General features: G+C 43.0%; 1 protein-coding gene across 1 annotated transcript in view; it reads left to right on the forward strand.

Annotated features, from left to right (window-relative positions):
- The first annotated feature begins 2,294 nt into the window (after nucleotides 1-2,294).
- Nucleotides 2,295-26,214, forward strand: part of SLC35D1 (solute carrier family 35 member D1) — a 56,168-nt gene continuing 32,248 nt past the window's right edge. The window contains exons 1-8 of the mRNA XM_051999472.1: nucleotides 2,295-3,869; nucleotides 4,910-4,943; nucleotides 5,038-5,124; nucleotides 5,776-5,843; nucleotides 8,764-8,835; nucleotides 13,623-13,691; nucleotides 15,314-15,416; nucleotides 20,703-20,795. Coding sequence (XP_051855432.1) covers nucleotides 3,667-3,869; nucleotides 4,910-4,943; nucleotides 5,038-5,124; nucleotides 5,776-5,843; nucleotides 8,764-8,835; nucleotides 13,623-13,691; nucleotides 15,314-15,416; nucleotides 20,703-20,795 — 729 coding nt within the window. The 5' untranslated portion in view covers nucleotides 2,295-3,666. The remainder of the gene's footprint in view (nucleotides 3,870-4,909; nucleotides 4,944-5,037; nucleotides 5,125-5,775; nucleotides 5,844-8,763; nucleotides 8,836-13,622; nucleotides 13,692-15,313; nucleotides 15,417-20,702; nucleotides 20,796-26,214) is intronic.

Here is a 26,214-nt window from a genome sequence, read left to right on the forward strand (position 1 = left end):
TGATTTCCTTTATTGAAATCCATTAGGCATTTATTAAGCATTGTGTGCAGTGCAGATTAATAGTTGGCACTTTTTGACAGCAACCAAGATTACAACGCTGTTAGGGGACTAGATCAGGGTCACGCAGCCCAACTGTATCAGCAGTAGAGCTGAATCCCAGGTTTTCTTGGCTTTGAGACCTGCTCTCTATCCACTACTGCTGGGAATAGGGCCTGGACTCTATTTTTGTCATTCCTCATCTAGATAAGTTTGTTAAGTTCTGAGCACTCTGGTGTAAGGACCTGGTGAGCTGCAGAATGTCTAGAGGGGCATAATCAGGATAATGAGAGCCTTTGATTTCATGAGATTTGATAATAGATTGAAGGAAGTGGGACTGATTAAACTGGAGAAGTGAAGACTCAAAAGGGGACCTGGTAGCCTCTAGGAGGGATAAGATTTGCTGTTCTTGGTCCCAAAGGAAAGAACTAGCAACAATGGATGGTTATTGAGGCTGTATTGATATATAACAATGAGGGACATCTGGGTGATACAGCAGATAGACCACCAAGCTAGCAGTCAGGAAGACGAGTTATAATCCAATACCAGTTGCTCTAACTGTGTTCTTGGACTCACAAGGCCCTGCTTGCCTTGGTTCCCTCATCTATAAAGTGATCTGGAGAAAAAAAAAAAAAAGGCAAATCACTCCAGTAGCTTTGCCAAGAAAATCTTAAAAGCAGCCACACAACTGAACAACAACAAATGTAACAAGGAGAGCTGTCCAAGGTGGAAGAGGCTGCTTCAGGAGATGGGAGTTTCTGGGTCTTTGTGGGGATTCTTCGGAGTCTGGTTGAATCAAGATTGTTGAGGTCTTGTCCAACAACATATTCTGTAATATGAGAAATATATTTATGAGAATAATAATGAGAAAGCCGAGGCCCTGTGAAGTTATCTGCCTAAGGTAACATGAGTTAAGCCACGATTGGAACTCAGGTTTCCTTACTCCGAACTTTCCTTTGGATTAACTGGCTAAGACTCCCAGTCCTTTGGTCAGAGCTAGGCTGGATCATTTGTTTCACAGAAACTTAGAATCTGAGTTTGAAAGGAGCTCTATTCTAACCTATGCCCAAAGAAAGAACAATGGATGCCCCGAGTTCAAATCTGAATAGACCCTTACCAATTATGTGACTCTGGGCATGTCACATAAGCTCTGTTTGTCTCTTTGTAAAATAGAAAAAAAATTAGCATCTACTTCCCAAGGTTCCCAAGAAGGACCAAATGAGAAAATATTTGTAATGTGCTGGCACATAGTAGGTTCTTTATAAATGCTAGCTATTACTGTTGTAGAGCTGATACTTGGTAGTCACTGCTATATGAATGCTCCTCCTCCTCCTCATTATTATTTATTAAAAGGAATCCCTACTGTAATATACCTAATAAGCATTTACCTGTCTGCTATGCAGGTAGGTATCCCAAATTCAACATGTCCGAAACAGAAACCATCATCTTATCCCCAAATCACTCTTCTTCCCAGCTTCCCTGTTTCTATGGAAAGTGCCGCCATCTTTCCTGTCTGCCAGTTTCCCAACCTCAGGATCATCCTCATTAGACGCTCATCCACCCCATGCAATAAATCTCCAAAACTTGATTATTCTATCTCTACCTCACCTGGTGCGTCTGTCCCCTTCTCTACCCTCACATAGCCTCCACCCTTGCTCCTACCTCCCTCACCTCTGACCTGGATAACAGCAACAGCCTCTTCATTGTTCTCTCTGTACTTTGGATCTTACCTACCCTTTGGATCCCGCTACCTTTGACCGGACTATCAAAGTGATTTTCCTAATGGCTAGATCTGACCATATCACTACTCTATTCAATAAAGTGCAATGGCTCTCATGATTTCTAGGGTCCAAGGTTGCATTTAAAGTCCATCACAGGATTTCTTTGACAAAGAGACCTAACTCAGTTTCAATTGATAAATGACGGACAAAAGCAGCTACACCCAAAGAAAGAACACTGGGAAACGAATGTGAACTATCTGCATTTTTGTTTTTCTTCCCGGGTTATTTCTACCTTCTGAATCCAATTCTCCCTATGCAACAAGAGAACTGTTCGGTTCTGCAAACATATATTGTATCTAGGATATACTGCAACATATCCAACATATAAAGGACTGCTTGCCATCTAGGGGAGGGGGTAGAGGGAGGGAGGGGAAAAATCAGAACAGAAATGAGTGCAAGGGATAATGTTGTAAAAAAAAAAATTACCCTGGCATGGATTCTGTCAATATAAAGTAATTATTAAATAAAAATTAAAAAAAATAAAGTCCATCACAGCTGATTCTGACCTATTTTTCTAGTCTTATTAAACATTACCTTCCTTCATGACACTAAAGTCCAACGGAATTGGCCTCCATATATGGTGTTGATTTTCTCCTGTATGCCTTTGTTCCAATTGTCCCCATGCCTAGAAAATACTCATTCCTCACTTCTACTTTTTAAAATCTCTACTTTTCCTTAAGAAAATTGGCCTTGGGCCAGTAACTAGCATTTATATAATACTTTAAAGTGTGTGCAGTGCTTTACAGTTATTTTGTCCTCACAACAATAGTGAATGGTAGGTGATATTTTTTTTATTTTTCAAATTAGGAAACTGAGGCAAACAGAGGTTTACTGATTTGCTTAGTGGTCATGCAGATAGCAAATGTTTGAAGTAAATTTGAACTCAGGTCTTCCTGACTTTAATTGGAACCTACCACCTTCTGGAAATCAGGAAATCAGCCTTTCCTGAATCCCCGTGGTGGCTTTTGCCCTTCTCTAAATTACCTTGTGTCTACTTTATGTTCTCAGAGAGAAGGCTTCAAGAAGGAATGGGAAGAGTTCTTGCAGAAGGTGGGAGCCCCCTGAGGGAACGGGACAAATTCTATCAGCTCTTGGGGCTTGGGTTTTTTCCTTTGTAGAGGGAGGATTTGCTCTTAGCAGGTGCTGGCTAAATCTTCTTAGTTAATTGAGGGAATTAGATTAGATGGTCTCTAAAGCCCCTACCTTCTACCTAGGAGAGGGAGGGGGAAGAAGAGAAGAGTGTGTTTGTGTGAGGAAGGGGAGGAGGAGGAAGAGGAGGAAGAGGAGGAGGAGAAGGAGGAGGAGGAGGAGGCGGCGAGGCAGAGAACGGTGTTTGTGGACGTAGGAGGAGGGATACAGGAGGAGAGCGAGAATGCTCCAATCAGAAGCTTCCCTTCCTATTCTCCCTTCCCATCGGAGATTGGTCCAGAGGTTCCCCCTTTTCTGTCACTTGGCAAATGAACTGCCGCACCTCGGTCGGAGAGGGGCGAGGGAGCCCGACCCCGGCCCGAGATAGTGCGGGGGGCGGCCCCAGCCGGGGAGCCCAGGTGCCCCGGTCCCGAGGACGGCGCCGGCTCTCCGGCCTTCTCGGACTGAAGAAGCGGGGGCGGAGCCGGCCGCTGGGCTGAAGAATCCGTCCCCGCCCCCTCCTCCTCCACCTCCCCCTCCTCCCCCGCCCCTCGGGCTCACGCCCTCCCGTGTTGCCCAGGAGCGCGCGCCTCCCAGCGGAGGTGCCTTTGCCTAGACTGCTCTGCGAGGCTGTGCAGCGGTCTCCCGAGCAGCGGCAGCAGCTGACTGAGCAGCAGCAGCAGCAGCTCCAGCGGCGGCGGCGGCGGCGGCGGCCCCAGCCATGGCGGAAGTTCATAGACGTCAGCATGCTCGGGTTAAAGGAGAAGCCCCCGCTAGATCCTCCACTGCCAGAGATGAGGAGGAGCTGGGGATGGCGTCGGCCGAAACGCTGACCTTGTTCCTGAAGCTGCTGGCCGCCGTTTTTTACGGCGTCAGCTCCTTTCTCATCGTCGTGGTGAACAAGAGCGTGCTCACCAGCTACAGGTAGCCAGCGGCCGGGCGGAGGCTGCCCGGAGCGGGGCGGGCGGCGGGCGGCGGCGGGGCGGGCGGGAGCCGTGGACTTTGCGCCGCCGCTGCCAAAGTTGAAGATTAACAAAGTTCAGCCCGAGCCAGGAAAGGGGATTTACCTTAACCCGTGCGCTGCCTGGACGCAGGAGCCGCGGCGGCGGAGGCGGCAGCCGCCCATCCCCTTCTCTGCGGCGGCGGCGGCGGCGGAGGCAGCCTGTCTGCCATGGCTCAGCCGAATCGTGCCTGCTGCTGCCCGTGGGCGCGCGGGCGTGGGTGGGCACGGGAGAACCCCGACCTCCCGTGGCTGCCGCTCCGCAAATGTCACCTCGTCCCCCGCGTGGAGCGGGGGTGAGGGGGAGGCGGAAGCACGGAGGGAAATCTTAATTTGCCACGGGTTGGGGAAGCTCAGTCTCCGTCGCCTTCTCTGCAGAGCCCTTTAAACGGGAACCTGATCAATGGCGGTGAGACTGATCGATGGCAGGGAAAGTGATCAGTTACTTAGTACCGGGGCAAAGTTGCGGCGGAGCCTTCTGTCCGCCCGGCCCTGGGAAGGACTGCTCGCATGGGCATGGGAGTCCAGGGGACCTAGAACCACGGCCACCCCGCCATTGCCTTTCTGGAGCCGCTCTGTGCCTTCCCAAGGTGCCATAGCTTGCATCTGTAGATCGATTTTCTAGTGATTTTAATCTTGTTTCTCGCTACTTAGAGGCGAGCATATTTCTTGAGGTCGGGAAGGCGCTAAGCCAGTGGCGGTGTATCTTAACTTCCTGAGGGCACCAACTGGCACCGCAACCACACAAGCCCAGACTGGTTACCCAGCCTAGGCGGTTGCTTTGCCTCTCGAGCCGGGCGAGTTTTTCGGCAGGAAATTCATTGTTTGTCCTTAGCTGAAGGGCAAAACTTCTCCTTTAGCTTAAAGTCCCGGCTTTCTATTGTAATTGTAATGTTCCCAAACGCTTCTGTTGGCTTTGCTGACCATTTTTTTCCCCTTCTTTTCTTCCCCACCGTGTGCACAGATTTCCTTCCTCACTATGTGTTGGACTTGGCCAGGTGAGTTGGAATCTCAAGAATTAAGTGGTTTGTGGAGTTTAAAATAATGGAGAGGGCTTTCTTGTTGAACAGTGAATGCTTGTTCTCTGCACAGATGCTGGCCACGGTGATCGTCCTCTGGGTGGGAAAGGCGCTCAGGGTAGTAAAGTTTCCTGACTTTGACAGAAATATACCTCGGAAGGTAAATACGAGCAAATGAATGAAGAGTACTCCCCAGCTCATTTGAAGAGCCATTGTTCATAGCCATCTGTTCTTTACAAACTGAAAACAGTCAACTCTGAACGAGTCTTAATTTAAAATGGGTTTTAAGGGGAAGAATTGAATAGCTTTTCAAAAAAGAATCAAGCTTTATTGTTATTATTATTAAAAAACAAAATGGGAAGTTGGTTCTGTTTTTAATTTGCTCTTTTTATTAGTTTTTAAATTTCTCTAGATAGTTTATCAGATGTTTTATGCTTTCTTATAGCCTTTTTTTTTTTAATTCTTTTTCTGTTTCCTAATGAAGATGGGATAGCATCGCATTTTTTTTTCTTGATATATAAGCACAAATTGTATTTTAAGTAAGTGATGCGGTTGAGGGTTTTTTTTTTTTAATATATTTTGCTATTTTGCAACTTTCACTTTTTCTTAAGAGTTACCACAGTGGGGGGGAGGGAGGAGAGGGGAGAGCAATATTGATTGGTTGGCTTGGGGTAGAAGGAGGCTGATATGATTTATGCACACTGAAAGGACTTGATCACATAATGAAAACTGCTGCTCTTTTGAAAGGCCCCCAGGATTTCAGCTCTTTACTGATTGATTATTTTGTTATTCCTTTTCCATTTTTTCCTAGACATTTCCACTACCTCTACTGTATTTTGGGAACCAAATCACAGGACTGTTCAGCACAAAGAAACTGAAGTATGACTTATTTTTTCCCTGTTTTTTTAGTGAGATTAATATAATGTATGTTCTTAAGATCCTATGGAAGTGGCCAACATGCCAACAACCCGTGGGGCAGTGGAGGGGAATCAGGATGGGGGCAGGATTGGGGGGTTCTTGGAAGCACCATTATTTACAAAGGATTTCTCTGGTCATTTTTTCACATCTGAAGGCAATGAGGAAGGGTTGAGTTGACCATAGATCACAGAAATATCTTTGGAATCACAGAGGTCCATTTAGAGAAAAGCCTCCTTCTTCTACAGATGTGGAAACTGAAGCATGGAAGAGCACATAGAGGCCATCTACATCATTACAGATGAGGAAACTGAGGTCCAAGAATGTTCTAGAATTAGGGCTGATAGAAATTTCAAAGACTATATTAAAAGCCTAAAGGATTTATTTATAGATGAAGATATTGAAGCCCAGGGAGACAAGATGCCTTTCCCAAAATCACAAAGGAAGTAAGCAGCAAAAGTGGTATCAGAACTAGTGCTGAGCCTGAAATCAGGAAGACTTGAGTTCAAATCCAACCTCAGTCACTTACCAGATGAGGGATTCTGAGCAAGTCACTTAACCTCTGCCTCAGTTTTATCAGCTATAAAATGGGGATAATGTAGTTCCTATTCCCAGGGTTGTTATAAGGATCTAATGGGATAAGATTTCTAAAGCACTTAAGCTGTACTCAGAAAACTAAGTGGCTTCACTCATCAGCTCCAGTTTTGTTTCTATAAAAAAGAAATTAGACTAGATGGACTTTGAGGTATCTCCCAATTCTAGCTCTAGAACGTGGGTTAAAATATCAAATTTGTTGTAGTTCAGTCCTTTCAGTCATGAAGGTTCTATATGAATGCTAGATTTTTCAAAAAAATTAATATTGCTGTAGAACCTAATGTTCTTTCCACTGAACTAAAGGTTGTCTTAGGGGAGGAGTGGGTAATCAAAGTACAGGACGATGGAGTTGAGACAGTTTCCATTCCATTCTCATGAAGGTTATTTAGAGCAGTTATTTATTTTACTTTGGAATTCTTGTATCAGTGTATAAAAATAACATTGGAGGAGAGGCTAGTGAAGCTAATATTGTTCCCTTCTCTGCCCCTCCCTCCATAGGGGAATTTAAATGGCCTCATGAAAAGTCCTAATATAAATATCCCATTGCTGACTTATTTCTTACTGTCAGTACCTTAGCAGAGACTGCTTGTCCTCGGTGGTGAAGAAAGAGTGTCCCTGTTCCCCCATAGGCCTGCCACACCCGTCTCTTACTCCTCTAACTGAAAGGGGTCTGTATGGTTTTAAAGATTCAGGTATAAGGAATACCCCTCAAAAAGGGCTGTGACTAAGCTTCCATCTAGCCATGGCAGAGTACATCGGGCTCATCCACCACCCTCCCTTGACTTTGTCTTGTGGAGAAATGACATGTGAGGAAATGATGTATCTCAGGGAGATTGGAGGGGGAAGGTGGTGGGGCAACCATGGAAGCCAGATTATTGTGATAGAAAACTCTCTTCATAGATTTAGGCCTGGAAGGGGCCTCCCAGGCCATTTAGACCCTTGGTGTCAAACTCACAGAGAAAACATCAGAGAAAACACTGATAAATAGTGTTAAAAGTTTCAAATTTTCCTTCTTCCTTTATCTCCTCTCCTATTCATTGAGAAAGCAAGAAACTGCAAGTTGATTTAGAAAAAACATTTATTAACATTATTATTTTTTTTACTATTTTTTAATTTATTTTGCTAATTATTTCCCAGCTACATTTTAATCTGGTCTGGGCTATATTTAGAGTGCTAAGGGCCAAATGGGGTTCATATTTGATATCTTTGGTCTAATCATGTTTTTCAAATGACTGAAGGAGAAACTGAGGTAAAGAGAGGTGAAGGGACTTACAGATATGGAAATCTCAGAGGCCTTTTAGTCCATCCCTCTCATTTTAGAGATAAGGTGAAATAATTAGTCCAAGGGTACACCATGAATTGGCACAGTGGATAGAGTGCTGGGCCTGGAGTCATTGTCCTGAGTTCAAATTTGGCCTCAGATACATCTTAGCTGTGTGGTCCTGAGTAAGTTACCTAACCCTGTTTGCCTCAGTTTTCTCATCTGTAAATGAGCTGGAGAAGGGAATGGCAATCACGCCAGTGTCTGTGCCAAGAAATCCCCAAATGGGGTCCCACAGAGGCAGACATGACTGAAAGGATTGAAAAATACAGCAAATAGCAACATCGGGATTTTAATCCACGTCCTAGAGCTAGAGTTGGGGAGGGGGGACTTCAGAGCCCATCTTGTCCAGTCTCCTTCTTTTAGAGAAACAAAATGAAGCTGATGAAAGTGAAGGGATTTTCTGAGTTCGAATCCAGTACTGGTGATATTTCCATTGAGACAGACAGGGGCCGGCCATAGAGAGACACCTGCATTTCTCCTGAGCATTGACTGTTTGTAAAGCTCAGTCAGACAGGTAGAGATGAAATACCTACCTGGAGGAGTGGTCTTTGAGCTGGGGAATGGCTGGATAGATAGGGATCTGGCAGATGGAAGAGAAAGGACAACATTTTAGACAAAGGGAATGCTGAGATCAGTCACCGAATAATTTAAATAATGGACAAAGATTAAATGTCAGAAATAGATTCATCCAGCTTAAATTGAGAGTTTCACCTTCTTTTAGTACTTTTGACTAGGTGAACCAAATTTATTTTTCAGATTTTAGGTAAAATTGAGTATATTATGGATAGATGGGGCAGGGCAGGAAGCAGTATTGGAGTGGGGTACTTTGGAAAATGATTGGGTCAGTGGAGTTGAGATTTTCATAAGGAAAGGAGCCAGTCAGCTTAGCAGAACCAGAGATCATTTGCCTTAAATCATAAAAGAAAAGCACTGCATTTATTTTGGCTTCTGGTTTTTCTTTTATAGTTTGCCAATGTTTACAGTCTTGAGAAGGTTCTCCATTTTGTTTACAATGATTGCTGAAGGAGTATTACTCAAGTAAGTTCAATTTCTAACATATTTTTCTGTGTCTTAAATCTTCTACAAATTTTATTGAAGCCATTTGTTTCTCACATTAGGAACTTTTCCCAATATACTCATTACTGTCTGCCAAACTTGTTACAAAGAGATTCTTTCCCCTTGTTACAAAGAAAAACAGTTCAGATACACTTGATAACAGCAGGCACATCAGACAGTATATGCAACATTCAGCACCTGTGGTTTCTCATTTAGTGAGAGCAGGAAACAATATCTGGAAACAATATCATTAGGATAGAAGATGAATCCATAGCAGTTAAGCTTGTTTTACTAGCTATTGTTGTAATGTGGATAAAGTAATAGAGTATTTATTTTCTCCTTCTTTGTTTGGCTGAGGTGATGGTTTAGACCTGTGCTCTCAAAGTACAGGTCCTCTGAAGGTCCCTGAGGCCCTTTCAGGAGATCCAAGAGGTCAAGACAATATCAAATATTATATGCCTATTAAAAGGCCTTTCCTAACTACATAGCTGGGAGGTCAGATTTTCTTCTACTTCAACCAAAACAACTTATTGCAATAGATTGAAGACAAAAACAGATAAGATAATCCAACTGTCCTCTTCTGAGCCAGATATTAAAGAGATTTGCAAAAAAGATAAAGCCATTTTCCCCACAATTTTTTTTTGGGGGGGAATGAAGTTAGTTTTTATAAAAAGTATAGTAACATCTAATGAATTTATTATTGTTTTAAAATGAATATTGATGAAGATTTTAAAATTTATGAGGTTTTATGTCTAATATGGTAAATATTGGTAAATATATAACCCATATATACAAAAGCTTTTTGAACTTTTCAGTATAATTTTTAAGAATATAAAGGGGTCTTGAGATCTCCCCCCAAAAGATAACCCTACTTTAGGTATTCAGAGTCAATGTCATTAGGAGAGGGCAATAAATTTGGGCTTGAAGATATTGAGAAAACAGGAGTTACTTTCTAGAGGCAACTGCTCAGAGAAGATGTGGATCAGATTCTGATTTTTTACATAATTTTTATGCTCTAGCTTCTTTTCTTTAAAAAAAAAAAAAAACACAGTATTTTATTTTTCCAAATATATGCAAAGATATTTTTCAACATTCACCTTTGAAAAACCTTGTTTCCCAGATTTTTCTCTTTCTTCTCCCCTTTCCCCAAGACAGCAAGCAATCTGATACAGGTTAAATATATGCAGTTCTTTGACATATTTTGACATAATTCCATATAAAAATCAAGCAGACAACAGCAGTGTTGTGCTCCATATTCAATCCCCATAGTTTTTTCTCTGGATATAGATGGCTCTCTCCATCACAATTGTCTTGAATTACCTTATTGTTGAACAGAGTCAAGTCCATCACAGTTAATCATCACATAATTTTATTATTGCCATGTCTCTTGGTTCTCCTCACTTCATTTAGCATCAGTTCATGTCTCTTCAGACCTTTCTGAAATCAGTCTGCTCATTTCTTTTCTTTCTTTTTTTTAAACAAATTTATTTATTTTTAATTTACATTGTTTTATAAGTCATGTTTGAAGAGAAAAATCAGAACAAAAGGGAAGAACCGTGGGAGAGATTAAAAAGGATAAGGTGAACATGTGTTGACTTACATTCAGTTTCCTTAATTCTTTTTTTGTCCCATGTTCTGTCCCAAGTCTGTTGGGATTGCTTTGGATCCCTGAACCACTGAGAACCAAGTCTTTCATAGTTGATTACTGTATATTCTTGCTTTTATTGTGTACAATATATTCCTGGTTCTGCTTGTTTTGCTCAGCATCTGTTCATGTAAATCATCCAGGCCTTTCTAAAATCAGTCTGTTCATCATTTTTTATAGAACAGTAATATTCCATTATCTTCATATAGCACAACTTATTTAGCCATTCCCCAAATGATGGGCATCTACTCATTTTCCAGATCTTTGCTACTACCAAAAAATGCTGATCATTTCTTATAGGACAATAATATCCCATAACTTTTATATCCCATAACTTATTCAGCCATTCTCCAGCTGATGGGCATCCACTCAGTTTCCAGTTTGCTGCTACTACAAAAAGGGCTGCCACCAACATTTTTGCACATGGGGTCCTTTTCTCTCTTTTATGATCTCTTTGGGATACAGACTGACTTCTTAAACAAAGCTTGTGGCCTCTTCCCTCTGTCAACACATCCCATTAAGTACATTTACTATACAAATATCTAAACTCATTTCCTTTGAAAAAGGGAGGAGATAACTCAGGTATTTGACTTATAAAAATTCATTCTGTTCAAGGATTCATTCCAAAATGCCTTTAAATACTTGGCTCACTCAGGAAGATCAAATAAGCAAGGTAAATAGATAAAAAAAGGTAATTTAGCTTACCTAAATTCACTTTACATGCTATTTTTCTATAATGGAGTATGTGCACACACACAAAATGTATACCTTGCTCAATCCCTCCCCTCACCCCAAATGCAGCAAGTAAAAACAGAATTCCAAGACCATGGATTTAGAATTGGGAAGACCAAATGGGCCATTGAGTCAAAGCTTCTTTTGTAGATGAAGAAAATGAAACCTACTGGCAGTTGGAGCCGTCCCAGTAGTGTTGGAGCTAGTGTATATGGTGAAGTGAATCATTAGGTGTGATTTTTATAAGTCTTGCTTCATGGAGAAGTGCCATGATGCTCTATAAAGAAAGCTGGCCTTTGACCCTGGAGAATCTGCCCTGAGGTCCCTCCTCTGAATACCCAGGCCTGTGTGACTTGAGGCAACTTCTAAGACTCAGTTACCCCCCCCCAAAAAAAAAAAAAAAAAGTGGTCTCAGAATGCTAGGACTTTCTTCATTGGGAAAGATGAAATCACAGATCTGGACAAAAAGAGGAATTTATATAACTTGTGAATTATCTTCCATTGACCTGCAACTCGATGCTGTATGAGAAATCTCACACTGAAATTTATTAGTGACTAGCATAATGTTTGCAGATGGCCTAAAAACTGGGCAATTCTTAGTACCCTCATGCCATTTCTGTCATCGTATTGTAGAAGGGCCTCATAAATCCCCAAAATGGCTTAGTTTATTTATATAATTTAAAATATTTTGTTTTCCTCCAATAACATTAAAACTTTTTTTAAACATTTAAAAAAAGTTTTGAGTTCCAAATTCTATCTTTCCCAACTTCCTTCCCTCCCTCCCCTCCTCCCTGAGAAGATAAGCAATCAGAGATAGGTAATACATGTGCATTTATGTAAACATTTATTCATTTTGTACAAGAAGACTCAAATAAAAGAAAAAGAAAGAAAGAAATTGAAAAATAGGAAGCCTCAATCTGCATTCAGTCAGTATCACTTCTTTCTGTGGAAGTGGAGAGCATTTTTCCTCATAAGTCCTTTGGGGTTGTCTTGGATCTTTGTATTGCTGAGAATAGCAAGTCATTCACAGCTGTTCATTGTATAATGTTGCTGGGTTACTGAACAATGTTCTGGTTCTGTCACTTCCTTATGCATCAGTTCATGTAAAATCATCCTGCTTGTCATTTCTTGTAGCACAATGGCATATAATCCTATACTATCATTTGGTTGGCCATTTCACAATTCATGGGCGTCCCTTTGATTTCCAATATTTAGCTACCATAAAAAGAGCTGCTATAAATATTTTTGCACAGATAGGTTCCCCCTCACCCCTTTCTGATGTCTTTAGGTTATAGATGTAGCGGTGGTATTGCAAGATCAAATCCCTTAGCCCTTCAGGCAGAGTTCCAAATTGCTCTTTGGAATGACTGGGTCAGTTCATAGGTCAGTTCATAGCTTCACCAACAATGTATTCATGTCCCATATCCCCCCAAAACTGAACATTTTCCTTTTTTGTCATATTAATTAATGTAATAGGTATGAAGTGGCACCTTAAAGTTGTTCTAATTTGCATTTCTCTTGTCAATAGTGATGAGGAAATATGACTAGGTAGCTTTGATTTCCTTGTCTGAAAATTGCCTGTTCATAACCTTTAAACATTCATCAGCTAAGAAATAACCTGTATTTTAATTTTAATTTTTTAAAATGGTATTTTAGTTTCAAAAATACATACAAAGATAGTGTTTAACATCTTAGCAAAATCTTGTGTTCCAATTTTTCTCCCCCCCTCCCCAGCAAGCAATCCATTATAAGTTAAATATGTAATTCTTGTAAATATATTTCCATATTCATCATGCTGTGCAAGAAAAACCAGATCAAAAGAAAAAAAAAAGAGAGATAAAATTCAAGCAAACAACAATAAAAGGTGAAAATATTATGCTTTGATCCACATTCAGTCTCCTTCATGCTTTCTCTGAATGTGGATGGCTTTTTCCATCACGCGTCTATCAGAATTGCCTTGAATCACCTCATTGTTGAATAGAGCCATGACTTGGATTTTTATAAATCTGACTTGGTTCTCTATCTGTTTGAGAAATGAGGCCTTTATCAGAGGTACTTGCCCAAGGGTTATTTTTCAGGTGATCAGGAGCAATTGTGATTGTTGCATGATAGTGAAACAGATCTAGGAAGATGCAGAGTTTTTAACCTTTTTTTTTGTCTCCTGGACCCTTTTGGCAGGCTGGTGAAGCTCTCTCTTCAAAAAACGGGGTTTGTAAATGCATAAAACCAATAAGGTTTTACATAAAGATGTAGTTTTGTGTACATATTTTTGGTGTACATTTTTTATGTACATACATATGTATTTATTAAGAAAAGTAATAAAATGTCTTCACAAAACAATAGAAGTATCTTGGACATTTAATGACAACTTTTTTTTTTTTTTAATTTCTAGGAAGACCTTTTCTTGGGGTGTTAAGATGACCGTTTTTGCGATGATCATAGGAGCATTTGTAGCTGCTAGGTAGGTCTCCTGTTACACAAAAATTAGTCCTTAGACTATCGGTCAGTCAAGAACATTTACTAAGTGCCTATATGTGCCAGGCACTGTGCTGAGTTTTGGAGGTTATCACATTATCTCTGGGGATTCTTTGGGCGAGGGGAAAAACATTTAGAGGGAGGAGAATCCTGTTTTTATAAAGTACAACACACAGACAGTTTTCTAAAAACTAAATCTTATCAACTGCTTTGAGACTGAGGTCACCAAAAAATTTGGATTCATTTGGCTCAAGATTCTAAGAGCTTAGAGATTTAGAGAAAAGGACCCGGATTCGAATTCTGGCTCTGCTGCCTTCTGCCTGTATGACTAAGCTCAGTTCCCTCAAATACAAAATGAAAGGAGTGGAGTCCGTGGCCTTCAAGGTCTCCATTTTACCCTGACTTGGAAATGCACAGTGTTTTCTTCTATTCCAATAAATTCATGGTGATTCTCCTAACTACACCTACAGGATTCTGCTTATTGCCAAGACTCACCCACTTGCCATTGGCAGGGTAACGTAGTTTATAAATATGTGAGGAAAGTCTGAATTATAGAAATGGGAACATTAAAAATGAATGACTCCAGGCCTTCCAAAAACCACATTTGAATGTGTGCAGTTATTAATGGTACAATTTGGGCCCCATATAACTCAACTTCTCCAAATTCAAGTATCGTTCATATGCCGATAATATTTGCAAAAAGCACTTAGCTTTCATATTAATTTTTTTGTCGTATTAACTTTGTAATATTCACTTAGCTGGCATCTAGTTGGCACTTAATAAAGGCTTACCGATTGATGTGTATTTATATATTCCCATGTATACATATGTATACATGTGTTGTTCTCCTCACTGTCCCCCATTAGAATAGAAGCTCCCGAACTAAGCTGTACATAAGCGAGATCATGGATTTCTTTGAATAGTTTCTGTATTTGCAAATGCTCACATCTGGTGTTTGTCAAATAGAGAAGAAAACTGTAAATTTAAAGGAAAGAGAGCGAATGTTAAGCCGTTGGGGGGCAGAGATTATTTCCCCTTTGTTCTTGTACCCCAGCCTCTAGCACAGTGTTTGACCTATTGTATTAGGCAGGAAGACTTTACTTCTGTTTCTGCCTGAGATATTGATTATCTGTGGGATCTTTGGTGACTTCTCTCAGCCTCAATCTCCTCAACTGTAAAATGGGCATAATTAAGGCATCTACTTTCTAGAGTAGTTTTCAGAATCAAGTGACCAAAGATGTGCAAAGGGCTTTTTTGGACGTTTCGGTTGTGTTCAACAATTTGTGACCCCATTTGAGGTTTGATCCTGGAGTGGTTTGCCATGGTCCTTCTCCAGCTCATTTTACAGATGAGGAAACTAAGGCAAACAGGGTAAAGTGACTTGCCCAGAGTCACACAGCTAGTCAGTGTCTGAGGCTGGATTGGAACTCGGGCGTCCTTGACTTCTGTACCACGATACTGTCCTAATTCTGGGAACCTCCTGAGTGTTCTGTGAATGGCTCCTCTTCTGTGATGATTCTGAGGGTCGCCCTGAAGGCGAGCTAAGTGGGAAGTATGTTTTCTTCCCTGGGAATGCCCTGCCTGCTGAGCTGCTGTTTACATTTTCAGCTCCGACCTGGCCTTTGACTTGGAAGGATATGTTTTCATCCTGGTGAATGACGTCCTGACGGCTGCCAACGGCGCCTACGTGAAACAGAAACTCGATTCCAAGGTTGGTAGCAGCCCAAGGCCTCTCCGGGAGAGGTTACTGACATTGGACATGCGTGTGAGGCAGTGGGCCTGGTGGGGGGTGGGGAGAGTAAAGAGAAGTGGGTTACTTATTGTCCTGAGAGGGTTAGACTGACTAGCACGGAGGCTCCTTGAGGGCAGGGATGCCTTTGTTTTGTCTCTGTGCTCCTAGCTGCCTGGAACAGTATCTGATACTCACCTGGGGCTTCCTAAATGCTCATAAGTAGGATTGGCTTGGATTCAGAGTGGGATAGGGCTGGCTGAGATTGCTGTGTGATTTCACTGATATATGGAACTCCCAAATGAGAAATCATCTTTCTTTTCCCAGTACAGCTCAGCGCCTCCTCTGAAACAGGAGAAGCTTGCAAAGTTACCGGGGTTAGAGAGACATTAAGTGATTTGTCCAGAGATATATATTCCTCCTCCTCTTCTTCCTTCTACCCCTTCTCTGTCTCCCTCCCTCATTCCCTCTGGCTTCTGCTCTTCCTTCCCACCTCTCCCCTTTTCCTTCCTCTCCCTCCTTCCTTTCTTCTCTTTCTCCTCTCCCTCTCTGTCCTTTTTGTCCTCTCTCTCCCCCTGCCCTCCTGGTCTTGCTCTTTCCCTTCTCCCCTTTTTTTCTTCCTATCCCTCTTCCCCTCCCCGCCTCCTCATTAAAATCCTAACAGCTAGCATTTATATAGCGCTTTAAGGTTTGCAACACGAGAACATTTTTTTTATCTCTTTTAATCTTTCCACCAACAGTATGAGATAACTGGTATTATTATCCCATTTTAAAGATGAGGAAAATGAGGTAGGATAAGTAATTTATTCAGGGTCACTCAGTTAAAGCTTGAGTTTGAGTCCTGCTTAATTCAGGGCTCTCCATTTCTCCCCCCAGCTGCCCATCTGGTTTACCCTCACATTACAGATTGGGAAATTTAGGCTCACAGACTTGCCCAAAGAAATAAACAGCGGACAGGGAATTTGAACCCAAGCCCTCTGAGCTCAAACCTTCTGTTCTTTCCATGTGCCATACTCCCTTCTCTTGGGGGAAAATGAGGTATTGACTGGGAGTTTGGGTCTGAAGCAAGGTATTCAGACTTTAATGGTTTTTTAGCAGAAACTGGGGGATGGAAGGATTATCATTTCCAAGCTGAAAGAAGCTGCAGAGGTGATTTAACGAAAGCATTCCATTTTACAGATGAGGAAACTGAGGTTAAGGGGGCCAAGGTGGGGGGTGGCCTTTTGGAGCAACTGAGAATGGAAGGAAGAGCTGGCGAAGGGGGTGGAGGTCTCTCGGAAGGTCTTAAGGCACAGGGGAGGAAGAGACAGCAGAGAGGCAGCTTTGTGGTCCTGCTGCTGGAAGCACAAGCCAACATGCAGGAGTAACAAGCTTGGCGTGCTAGGGTCAGGCCCCGGCTTTCCTGAGCCACGGCCTTATAGGGCGTAAGGGGAGGAAGGGGGATTCCCACCAGTCCCCAGAGCAAAGCATGTGCATGAAGATGTGGGGAAGATTTGAATTTTTCTTTTATTCAGAGTGAGAATGGTGTGGGGTGGATGGAGCCTCCTCCAGGAAGCTCCCTTTGGGGTAATTAAGGCACATGCATGAAATGTCCTTTATGGAAGCAGTATCTCCTAATGCCTTCCCTCTTTTATTTTTTATTTAGCTTGGACGTGCTTCATATGTACTTGTGTGCATCTTGTCTCTCCCGGTAGATTTAAGGTTCCTTTAGAGCAGGGAACTGGCTTTTGCCACTTTATGCAAAGTGGTGGAGTGGATAAATTGTGAATAGATTTCCTGGTGTTTAGTACAGTGCCTGGTATATAGTAGGAGCTTAATAAATGTTGACTGATTGAGGTTGATTTGATTGATTCCCGTTGCAAATTTTGTCTTTGTCTTTGACCCTTCCCACTGATTATCTCTGGCAGCCTTCTAAGTTGTAGAAGGGTTGCACCCCTCCCTGGAAAGGGAGTTCCCTCTCCCAGGACCTACTTCTGGCCTTTCTAAGGTCTAAGGACCATCTAGCTAAGGCGAATAGTGTGCTGTGCTCGGGGGAGGGGAGGCACGCTGTATCTGTGTTTTGATGGTAGGATAATAAAGTCTGGTTTGTTTTTACCAGCTAAAGGAAGAGTGAGGGGCAGCCAAGTAAATGAATGAATGAATGAATGAACGAACGAACAAATGAATGAATAAATGAAGAGGGAGAAGATGAGGATTTGGGAAAAGTGGCCACCAGGAATATTCTGAGCTTTTCTGCAAGTAGTGGTAGGAAAGAACTAAATGTGACCTTCCACTCCTCGAGCAAGCAAGCCTAGCTATCCGGAATAATTCTCACAGTAGATTTTACTTTGGTGGCACTGAAGATAGAGTGCTGGCACTGGGATCAGGGAGTCCTGGGTTCAAAGGTGATCTCAAACACTAGCCAGCTGTGTGACCCTGGGCAAGTCATTCAACTTTTATTTGCCTTAGTTTCCTTATCTGTAAAATGAGCTAGAGAAGGAAATGACAAATCATTCCAGTATCTTTGTCAAGAAAACCCCAAATAGGATCCCAAAGAGCAGGACATAACTAAAAAGCAACTGAACAAAAAATTAGTTTACAAAGAATTATATATGTATGTGTGTGTGTATGTATGTATACAACAATGTAGTTAACAAAAATTATACATACATGTGTACATATGTATATATGTATGTGTACAAAATGTAGTTAACAAAAATTATATATGTGTGTATGTATACAATTTAGTTAACAAAAATTATATATACGTGTGTTTATATGTATATATGTATGTGTACAAAATGTAGTTAACAAAGAATTATATATGTGTGTATGCATACAAAAATTTAGTTAACAAAGAATGATATACGTGTATATATGTTTGTGTTCATACATATACATTTGTGTAGATATGTATGTATATGTACATAAACGTGTGTTATGTATTATCTCATTTGAGTTTTAAAGAGCTAAAAAAGATCTCTCCAAATCCAGGCTGTGTTTACACTTTCAGAGGAGACTCCCTCAAGCCATTGGATTCTTATTTCAGATAAAATTCCAAACAGGCCGATTGTCTGCTTCTGGAACCTACAGTGTTTGTAGTGACTCAGAAAGTTGGGCCTGAGTGGGGAGAAGAGGGAGCAAGAGGCAGGCCAGATTTGTGAGGCTGTCAGGGAGAGCAGAGACAGACACAGATCTAGGCTTCCTCCACCCAGGGAGCATTAGCTCTGCCCCTTGAGTTGCCAGGGTCTCATAGCCTGTCTATTAGAGCTGAGACTTGAACTTGGACTTTCTGGTCCGGAGGCAGGCTTTCTGTGAGTTTCCTCACGCTGCCTTTCCTGGTCCTAGGACTCACAAAAGCGCAGCAGTTTGGGAAGATTTCCTTTAGGGGCAAAGTTGCTTACATGTCTGTGAGTCCGGAGGATGTCACTGTTAAGTGCTCTGCAGTTATCCTTGAAAGGAAAAGTGCCTCTGAGTCATTCAAAAACATTTTAAAGGTCCTTTTTAAAGGTCAAAATGTTGTGCCTTAAAGGAATAAACTTTCAACATCTGGAAAATTCATATGTGAATCTCTAGCCCATTTCATTTGTCAGGAATCTTTAGAATGGGAGGTGATCCTCAATGTTGGGTCAGTGGACCCCAAAATGGGTGGGGTGGTTAGATTGCGAATAGATTTCAGGAGGTCCATGGATTTGGATGGGAAAAATGACTTATTTTCATTAATCCCAGACGGAAATTTAGTATTTTCTTCAAGTATAAATTAAAAAAAATTATTTTGAGAAGGGATCTATAGGCTTTCCCAGATGGCCATGACCCAAAAATAAGACAAAACAGAAAACCTCTTAGAACCTCTCTTTTAGAGGGACTTTTCCAGTAGGCATTGATATAGTTGAAAAAGCACAGAATTAGAGGGAAGAAGACCTGAATTTTAATCATGGCTCTGCAACTTGCTGCTCATATAACCTTTGATAAGTCACTTACCCTCTCAGCCTCAGTTTCCTCATCTGTAAAATTCAAGCCTTGACCTGGAGTGATTTTGTAGTCCAGTTAAATGGAGTTGTATTGGTTAATCTTGGATAATTGCCCTCACGCTTTTTCTGTGGAATTAGAAAGTGTTAGGATTGGAAGCAATCTTAGAGCCCCTCTAAGGGTATAGCCCCAGAGGCGAGGGCAGCGTCTCACCTCCTGTGATTGTGGATTGAGGGAATGCTTTCTACTCCTGAAATCCCAGGAGTTCCCGCTCTGCTGAAAGACCCATTCCACAGCCTTGCCAAAGGCTCTTGCGCTGGTTGACCAGTGCTGTGTGTGTGGCCTAATGAGTCTTCCTGGATGAGTAATAACAAAGCAAGACCCATGGGATGGGGCATTTCGGAACAGAAGGAAGCTGAGGTTATGGTAGTAATTTTGTTTGGGGTCTAGGGTAATGGCTGGGCAGCTCCCTTTAATCAGGGATGAGGCCTTGGACTAACTAAGGATCACATAGTCTTAATCGACTAGCTTTTATTAAGCACCTATTGTGTGCAGACTCCATGCTAAATTCTAGGAGTGCAAAGAAGGAGAAAGTCAATCCCAACCCTCAGGAAATCTCACTTTCTTAAAGGGGAGACAACAAATACGGGGATGAATTGTTATTTTTCCTTTGTTCTCAAAAAAGGACCCCGACTTTAGGGAAGTGAGACCATGACATGCAAGTGACTTGGATTTGAGGGAGGGAAGTCTGGGCAAGGTCACTTACCTCACTTTCTGCTCCAGAGATCTCTGAGTCCAGTGGCCCGATGTAGGTCAGGACAATGGAGATGGCCCTGGACATAAATAAAGATGTTTGCAATAAACAGGGTAATTTATGGTAGGGGGGATTTTTTTTGGAGGGGGAAGGTCTTTTCCCTCCCAGAAATGTCCTTTCTGCTTTGAGGCTTAATGAGCACAGTTCAGCCACCATCTCCTTTTGGGACACCTTTTCTGATCCCTCCGCGTTACCTCATGAAGTGACTCAGTCTAACTCAGCTGCATCCCCAGAAGCCCAGCTGAGAGGGTCGAGCCTATTTAGTTCCACTTAATTCAATGAGCTGCCCATTGTACACCATGCCAGGAGGGAGACTGCCTCAGAGGTGTGTGTGTGTGTGTGTGTGTGTGTGTGTGTGCGCGCGTGTGTTTGTGAGTGTGTGTGTGTGAGGATGAAGAGAAGGGGAGACACTGGGTGAGGGAGCTGGCGTTGGAGCCACTCCGGGAGAAGCCCTGGGCTCCTGCCCGGTGGGGCCGAGCTCACCCCCTCCCTGTTTCCTTTCCTAGGAGTTGGGCAAGTACGGCCTCCTGTACTACAACGCACTGTTCATGATCCTTCCCACCGTGGTCATCGCCTACTTCACAGGGGATGCACAGAAGGTAGGACGCTTGCTAATCTTGGCCGTCTCGGGTCGGGCTTTTGGAGGGTTTTGCAGGCCCCGAAGCCGGGCCCGTCCGCGGTAGGAGGAGTGTGCTCGTCAGGGGACGGAGCGGAGGGTTTCCTCCCAGCCCTGTCCAGTCCCTCTGTGGGCGATGGTGCCAGAAAGCCTCAGAATAGCTGCTGCCGGAAACAAAAATAGCGCCCCGGCTGCGGGACACTTTGCAGGGGAGGAGCAGGAGAGGGAGGATTCTCTGGGGCTTGAAACACTCACACTGAACTTCTCCCTGCCTCAGTTTCCTCATCTGAGGGAAATGGAGTCAAATTAGACTGCCTGGGGCCTTTTGCTTCGGATTATCCGAAGCCCAGTCAGCCCTAGAGCTTTCTTTTGTTATTGTTTTCTGTTTTGACTGCTGCCCCACAATGCACTGTTTGCGGAGCCCGAGCCCCACTCGGAGTCCCGACGGCACAACCGGCAGCAGCGCTTTCCTTTTAGTATCTAATAGTCCTGCCCCACCCCACCCCCACCCCCACTCCGGCTGCAGATGTTTGCTTGGTTCCTCACCAGGGCCTTGATAGCCAGGCTGCCCCAGACAGGAAAAGGCCCCCCCATGCTGGGAAAGCTCCGGGGTACCACGGAGGAGACGAAACTCCGCGTTATTGTCTTACTAATATGGCTTGCTTTTTACACTGAGGTCACTTCCTGATAGATACTTCCCTTTGCCCCTTTCTTTCCCTACCTCTCAGTAGAATCTTCATTCATTTAAAAAATATTGGGCAAACTAGCAAACCCTCGGATGGTCTGGGGATTTGCCGGTGTGTGTGATGCTTTGTACCCGTGGGCTTCCCTCTTTCTGCTGAGAGAGTGGAAGTCTATTCCATCATCTCTTCTCTATAGAGTCAAGGCTCCCCTGAGCCATAAAGTTTGAGCTAGAAGGGACCTCAGAGGTCACCTGGACCAGCCCTTTCCTCTTCCAGAAAAGGAAACAATCCGAGCTGGGGAGAATCTGCCCAAGCTTACATGGGTCCTAAATGGGCAAAGTGGGCTCTGAATCATTTCTGCCTTAGTGCCACTGCACCAGGTGCCTCTATAGAACTATAATGGGCTGAGTTTGTTCTCTTCCCCTCCCCCTTTCTCTTCTTCTCCCCTCTTCCCTCCCCCTCTTTCTTCTCTTCCTCCTTTCTTTTATTCCCTTCCTCCCTCCTCCCTTCTTCCTTCCATCTCTTTCTTTTCCTTCACCTTCTTCCCTCCCTTTCTTCCTTCTTCCTTTCTTCTTTTCCTCTTTCTTCTCTTCCCCTTTCTCCTCATTCATTCCCCCTTCTCCCCTCCTTCCCATGACTCCTCACTGCTATTGTCTCCAGAGGATGGTTAAGAGTCTTTACAGCTGGATAGATGTGGAAATTCTAAAATGTTTGTTGAAGTAAAGTAACAAACCACATCCTCAGCATCTCCTATGTGCTATGGTAGAAAAAATTGCTCTTCAGACCAGTGGGAATCGCTCCCAAGACTATATGGAGGCTTGTTTATGGAATTACTTTTGTTTGTTTTTTTAAAGAACCATCATAAAATACTCTTAAGACTTTTAAAAATATGACAACCAATTGTCAGTCAGTCAATGAACAAGCATTTGTTATGGAGACTAAGCCCCACTACTGGGTAAAAAGACAAAAATGCTTTCAAGAAGCTTATGTTCTGTCAGGGAGATGGGAACTACCCGTGTTTTCCCGATAATAAGACACTGTCTTATATTTTTTTGGACAGAAAAACACCAGAGGGCTTATTTTCAGGGGAGGGCTTATTTTAATGAACAGTGACAGCAATTTTAATAAACAGGTAAATGTGAACAAAAAGAAGTACCTTTATTCAATAATGATTATGCCATCTTCTTCAACAACATCGTCATAAGTGTCCGTACCCTGAATTCCATCCTGGATGTCTTGTGCCTCTATTTCCTTCAGAAGAAGTGGGCCCAATCTGTCATGTCCAGCAATCTAGCTCTCTTTAAATGAACATGTCTTATCCAGGTAACCTGCTCGTAGTGCCTTGGCGACACAGCTGTCAGTCATTTTATCCCATGACTTCTTCACCCAAGTCACGCCTTCTTGCAGACAGGGCTTCACAAAGTTTCCACGCTGATTTCTTTCCATTCTATTTTCAATGTAGTCATTGACTTCCATGTGCAAATGGTCCTTGAGGGTACCGTAATGTAGTGTGTAGAGCAGGGGATCACCTTCACTACAGTAGCAATCTCAATAGGGCTTATTTTCGGGGGAGGGCTTATTTTAGAGGAATCTTACACAGTAAGGGGAGGGCTTATTTTCGGGATAGGTCTTATTATCAGGGAAACACGGTACAATACAGATGCAGGTGATTTGGGAGGGAAGGGGCAGCTGAGACTGGATCCTGATCCAGGAGGACTTCTTGTAGGAGATAGTGCTTAAACAAAGTCTCTCTTTGATGAATCATCTGAATTCACAGGAAAATGATCATTGTTGCAGATGGTTCTCTCGGTAACACGATGGCTGTCCAGGGAGGGTTTCAGCCCTTGAATTAGACTCTGGCCAAGCAAGCAGAGATTCTAGCACCTGGCCTTTGTCAAGTGCAGTCTGAAGGGTGGCCATTTACTGAGAACAGCTGTTTCCTCTGGCTGGGGACACTAGTCCAGCAGTTGAAAAATACATTTGTTGCAGATCTTTGGTTTCTCTCTCACTTCTATTTCCCTTTGATTCCTTCCCATCTCCCCTCCCAGAAAGCCATCCCATAGAACAAAGATTCATGGCTCGCATTTATATAAGACTCTTAAGGTTTGAAAGGTGCTTTACATACTTCATGTCATTTGAGCTCATAATTATAATACCCATTTTAGAGATGTGGAAACTCAAGAGACTTGCCCAGAGTCAGAGTGTCTTGAAAGCAAGCTGTGTCAAGAGGAGCTGGAGAGGCAAATATTGAAATATCTGGGGGCCACGGAAGCCTGGGATTTGCCTGTGGGAATTAAAAAGGGGCAGGCACAAGCAGGGCTGTCCAGCTGGCATTCCCTGGATCTACTGAGTTAAAGTCAGCAGGGTAAAAAATACAGATCTTAATGTGCTTATGTGAATCATAAGTGGCAGAAATAAAGGGGCTTTGTAGTCAATCAAGCAATGAGCATTTATTAAGCACCTATTCTATACCAGGTATCATGCACGTGCTGGTGAGGGAAAGAAAGGCAAAAATGGTTTCTGCCTCCAGGAGCTTACAATTGAAGGGGGTGGGACGGGGAGACAATATACAGCTGGCACATCCAAGGGTGTTGGAGATGATCTCGGAGAGAAGGCCCTGAGATTCAGGACTGGGAAAGGCTTCCAGGTGTTTGAAGGGAGCCAGGAGGTAGTGAAGGGGAGGGGCAGAGAGCCAGGAGGCAGGGAAAATTTCCAGAGCTGAGAGACGAGAGTCTTGGGGGGAGGAACGGCTCACTAGATCCAAGAGTGATATGAGTAGATTTCAGATAAGGAGGACTAAGCATGTTGGGGAGGACTTGAAAGCTAGAGGATTGTATTTTTGATCCCAGCAGTAACAGAAAGCCATTGGACTTTATTGGATAAGTGGTGATTTAGGAAGATCACATTGGAGCAGAGGCTGGGATGGAGAGGGACAGGACTGGAGGCATCCAGATCCCCCTTCACCCCGTCGCTATCACAGTAGCCCAGAGGAAAGTGCGCCTGCACAGGCTACTGGGTCAGAGGAGAGAAGGGGGCAGTTGGGAGAGATGCTAGGAAAGCAAAATCAGCAAGACCTGACAACAGATTGGAAATGGGAGCTAAGAGGGAAGGGGTGGGTCTGGTCTGCGAAGATGGAAGTGCCCTCCTCAGAAATAAAGAGATTAGGAAGAGGGGAATGGTTTGGGGGGAAGAGAAGGAGTTGGGTGGGATGTGCTGAGCTTGACCCGGCTGTGGGACTCCTGCTTGGTGGTTCTGGTTTGGAGTGTTAGAACTCAACCAGGAGAGATGAGAGCTCAGCTCCTGCTCCTAGGAAACCCAACTTCAGGGCAGCCTGCTCCCTGAGGCCCTACCCCATCTCCTCCCCCTCTTCATAGGTGCTCAGTGCTTCTCCACCCTCCCTAGGAATTATCGGCTTCTCCTTTATCTGTATTTTGTATTTACTTGTCTTGGTAATTGTTGCTCCCCCCAGAGGAATGCAGACTCCTGAGGGGCAAAAATGTGTCTCTCTCCTATTCCCAGGCCTTGGGTCCTGCTGGGTCCCCAGGGGCTATTTCATGGATGTTTGCTGATTGATTCCATCCATTCTTTGTGTTTAAAGATACAGAATCTTAAGGGAGGTGCTTGTGTCTGCTAATAAAATTCCCCAAATTATGGTGCATTAAAAATTTGTTTTTAAAGAACTAAGAACTCAAGTTCAGATAAAAAAGGAGGGGGCTAACCTCTTATCTAGGAGAACACATGGCTGTGCCAAATGACAAGGTCCCAAAGCCAGTAAGCACGTTGGCCATCTGTGGTGGAAGCTTTTGTTTCCTTGAATTTCTAGAGGGAAGCTGCCAAGAGATCTCTTTTGTGTCCTTGGAGTTTGGGCCGGTTGGTTAAGATTTGCTCCTGGCTGTTATTTTGTGGGCTGTTTGTGGACTTTGGGCCCTGGGGCTGGTCCAGCAATTATACTGGGAGAAGTGGAGACAAAAATAAGTGAATTTCACTGACACATGAATGTTATTTTCATCCTCCCTGTCTTCTTGAGACCTCATTTAAAACTAAGATTGTGATCCACTTTCTTTCTTTCTTTTTAATAGCTTTTTATTTACAAATATATGCATAGGTTATTTTTCAGCATTGACAGTTGCAAATCCTTTTGTTCCAACTTTTTCCCTCCTTCCCTCAACTCCTTCCCCCAGATGGTAGGTAGACCAATACATGTTAAATATGTTAAAGTATAAGTTAAATTCGATATTAGTATACACGTCCAAACAGTTATTTTGCTGTATAAAAAAGAGTGGGACTTTGAAATAGTGTACAATTAGCCTGTGAAGGAAATCAAAAATGCAGGTGGACAAAAATTGAGGGATTGGGAATTCTGTATAGTGATTCTTAGTCATCTCCCAGAGTTCTTTGTGATCCACTTTCTATAAATAATGGTAAGAATAATAATGACAGTAATAGCAGTAATGCTTATTGGGAGTGAGTATAGTATGGGGAAAAGTGCTGAAGTTAGAGGCAAAACACACGAATTCTGACCTAAGGGCCTCTGTCATTTATTTATCTGTATGATCTCGTCACACAACTTTTCTGTCTCTGTGGTCTCATCTGCAAAACAAGAGAGTACAAGTCAAGGATGTCGATGGTTCCTTTCTTTAAAGCTTTGATCTGTTGGTGTAGTGATCTTTTTCTTCTTTAAAATATAATAATGGTTTTCTCTGGGAGAAGGTAGGTTTC

Source organism: Antechinus flavipes, chromosome 4 (assembly GCF_016432865.1).
Source record: "Antechinus flavipes isolate AdamAnt ecotype Samford, QLD, Australia chromosome 4, AdamAnt_v2, whole genome shotgun sequence".
Lineage (NCBI taxonomy): Eukaryota > Metazoa > Chordata > Mammalia > Dasyuromorphia > Dasyuridae > Antechinus > Antechinus flavipes.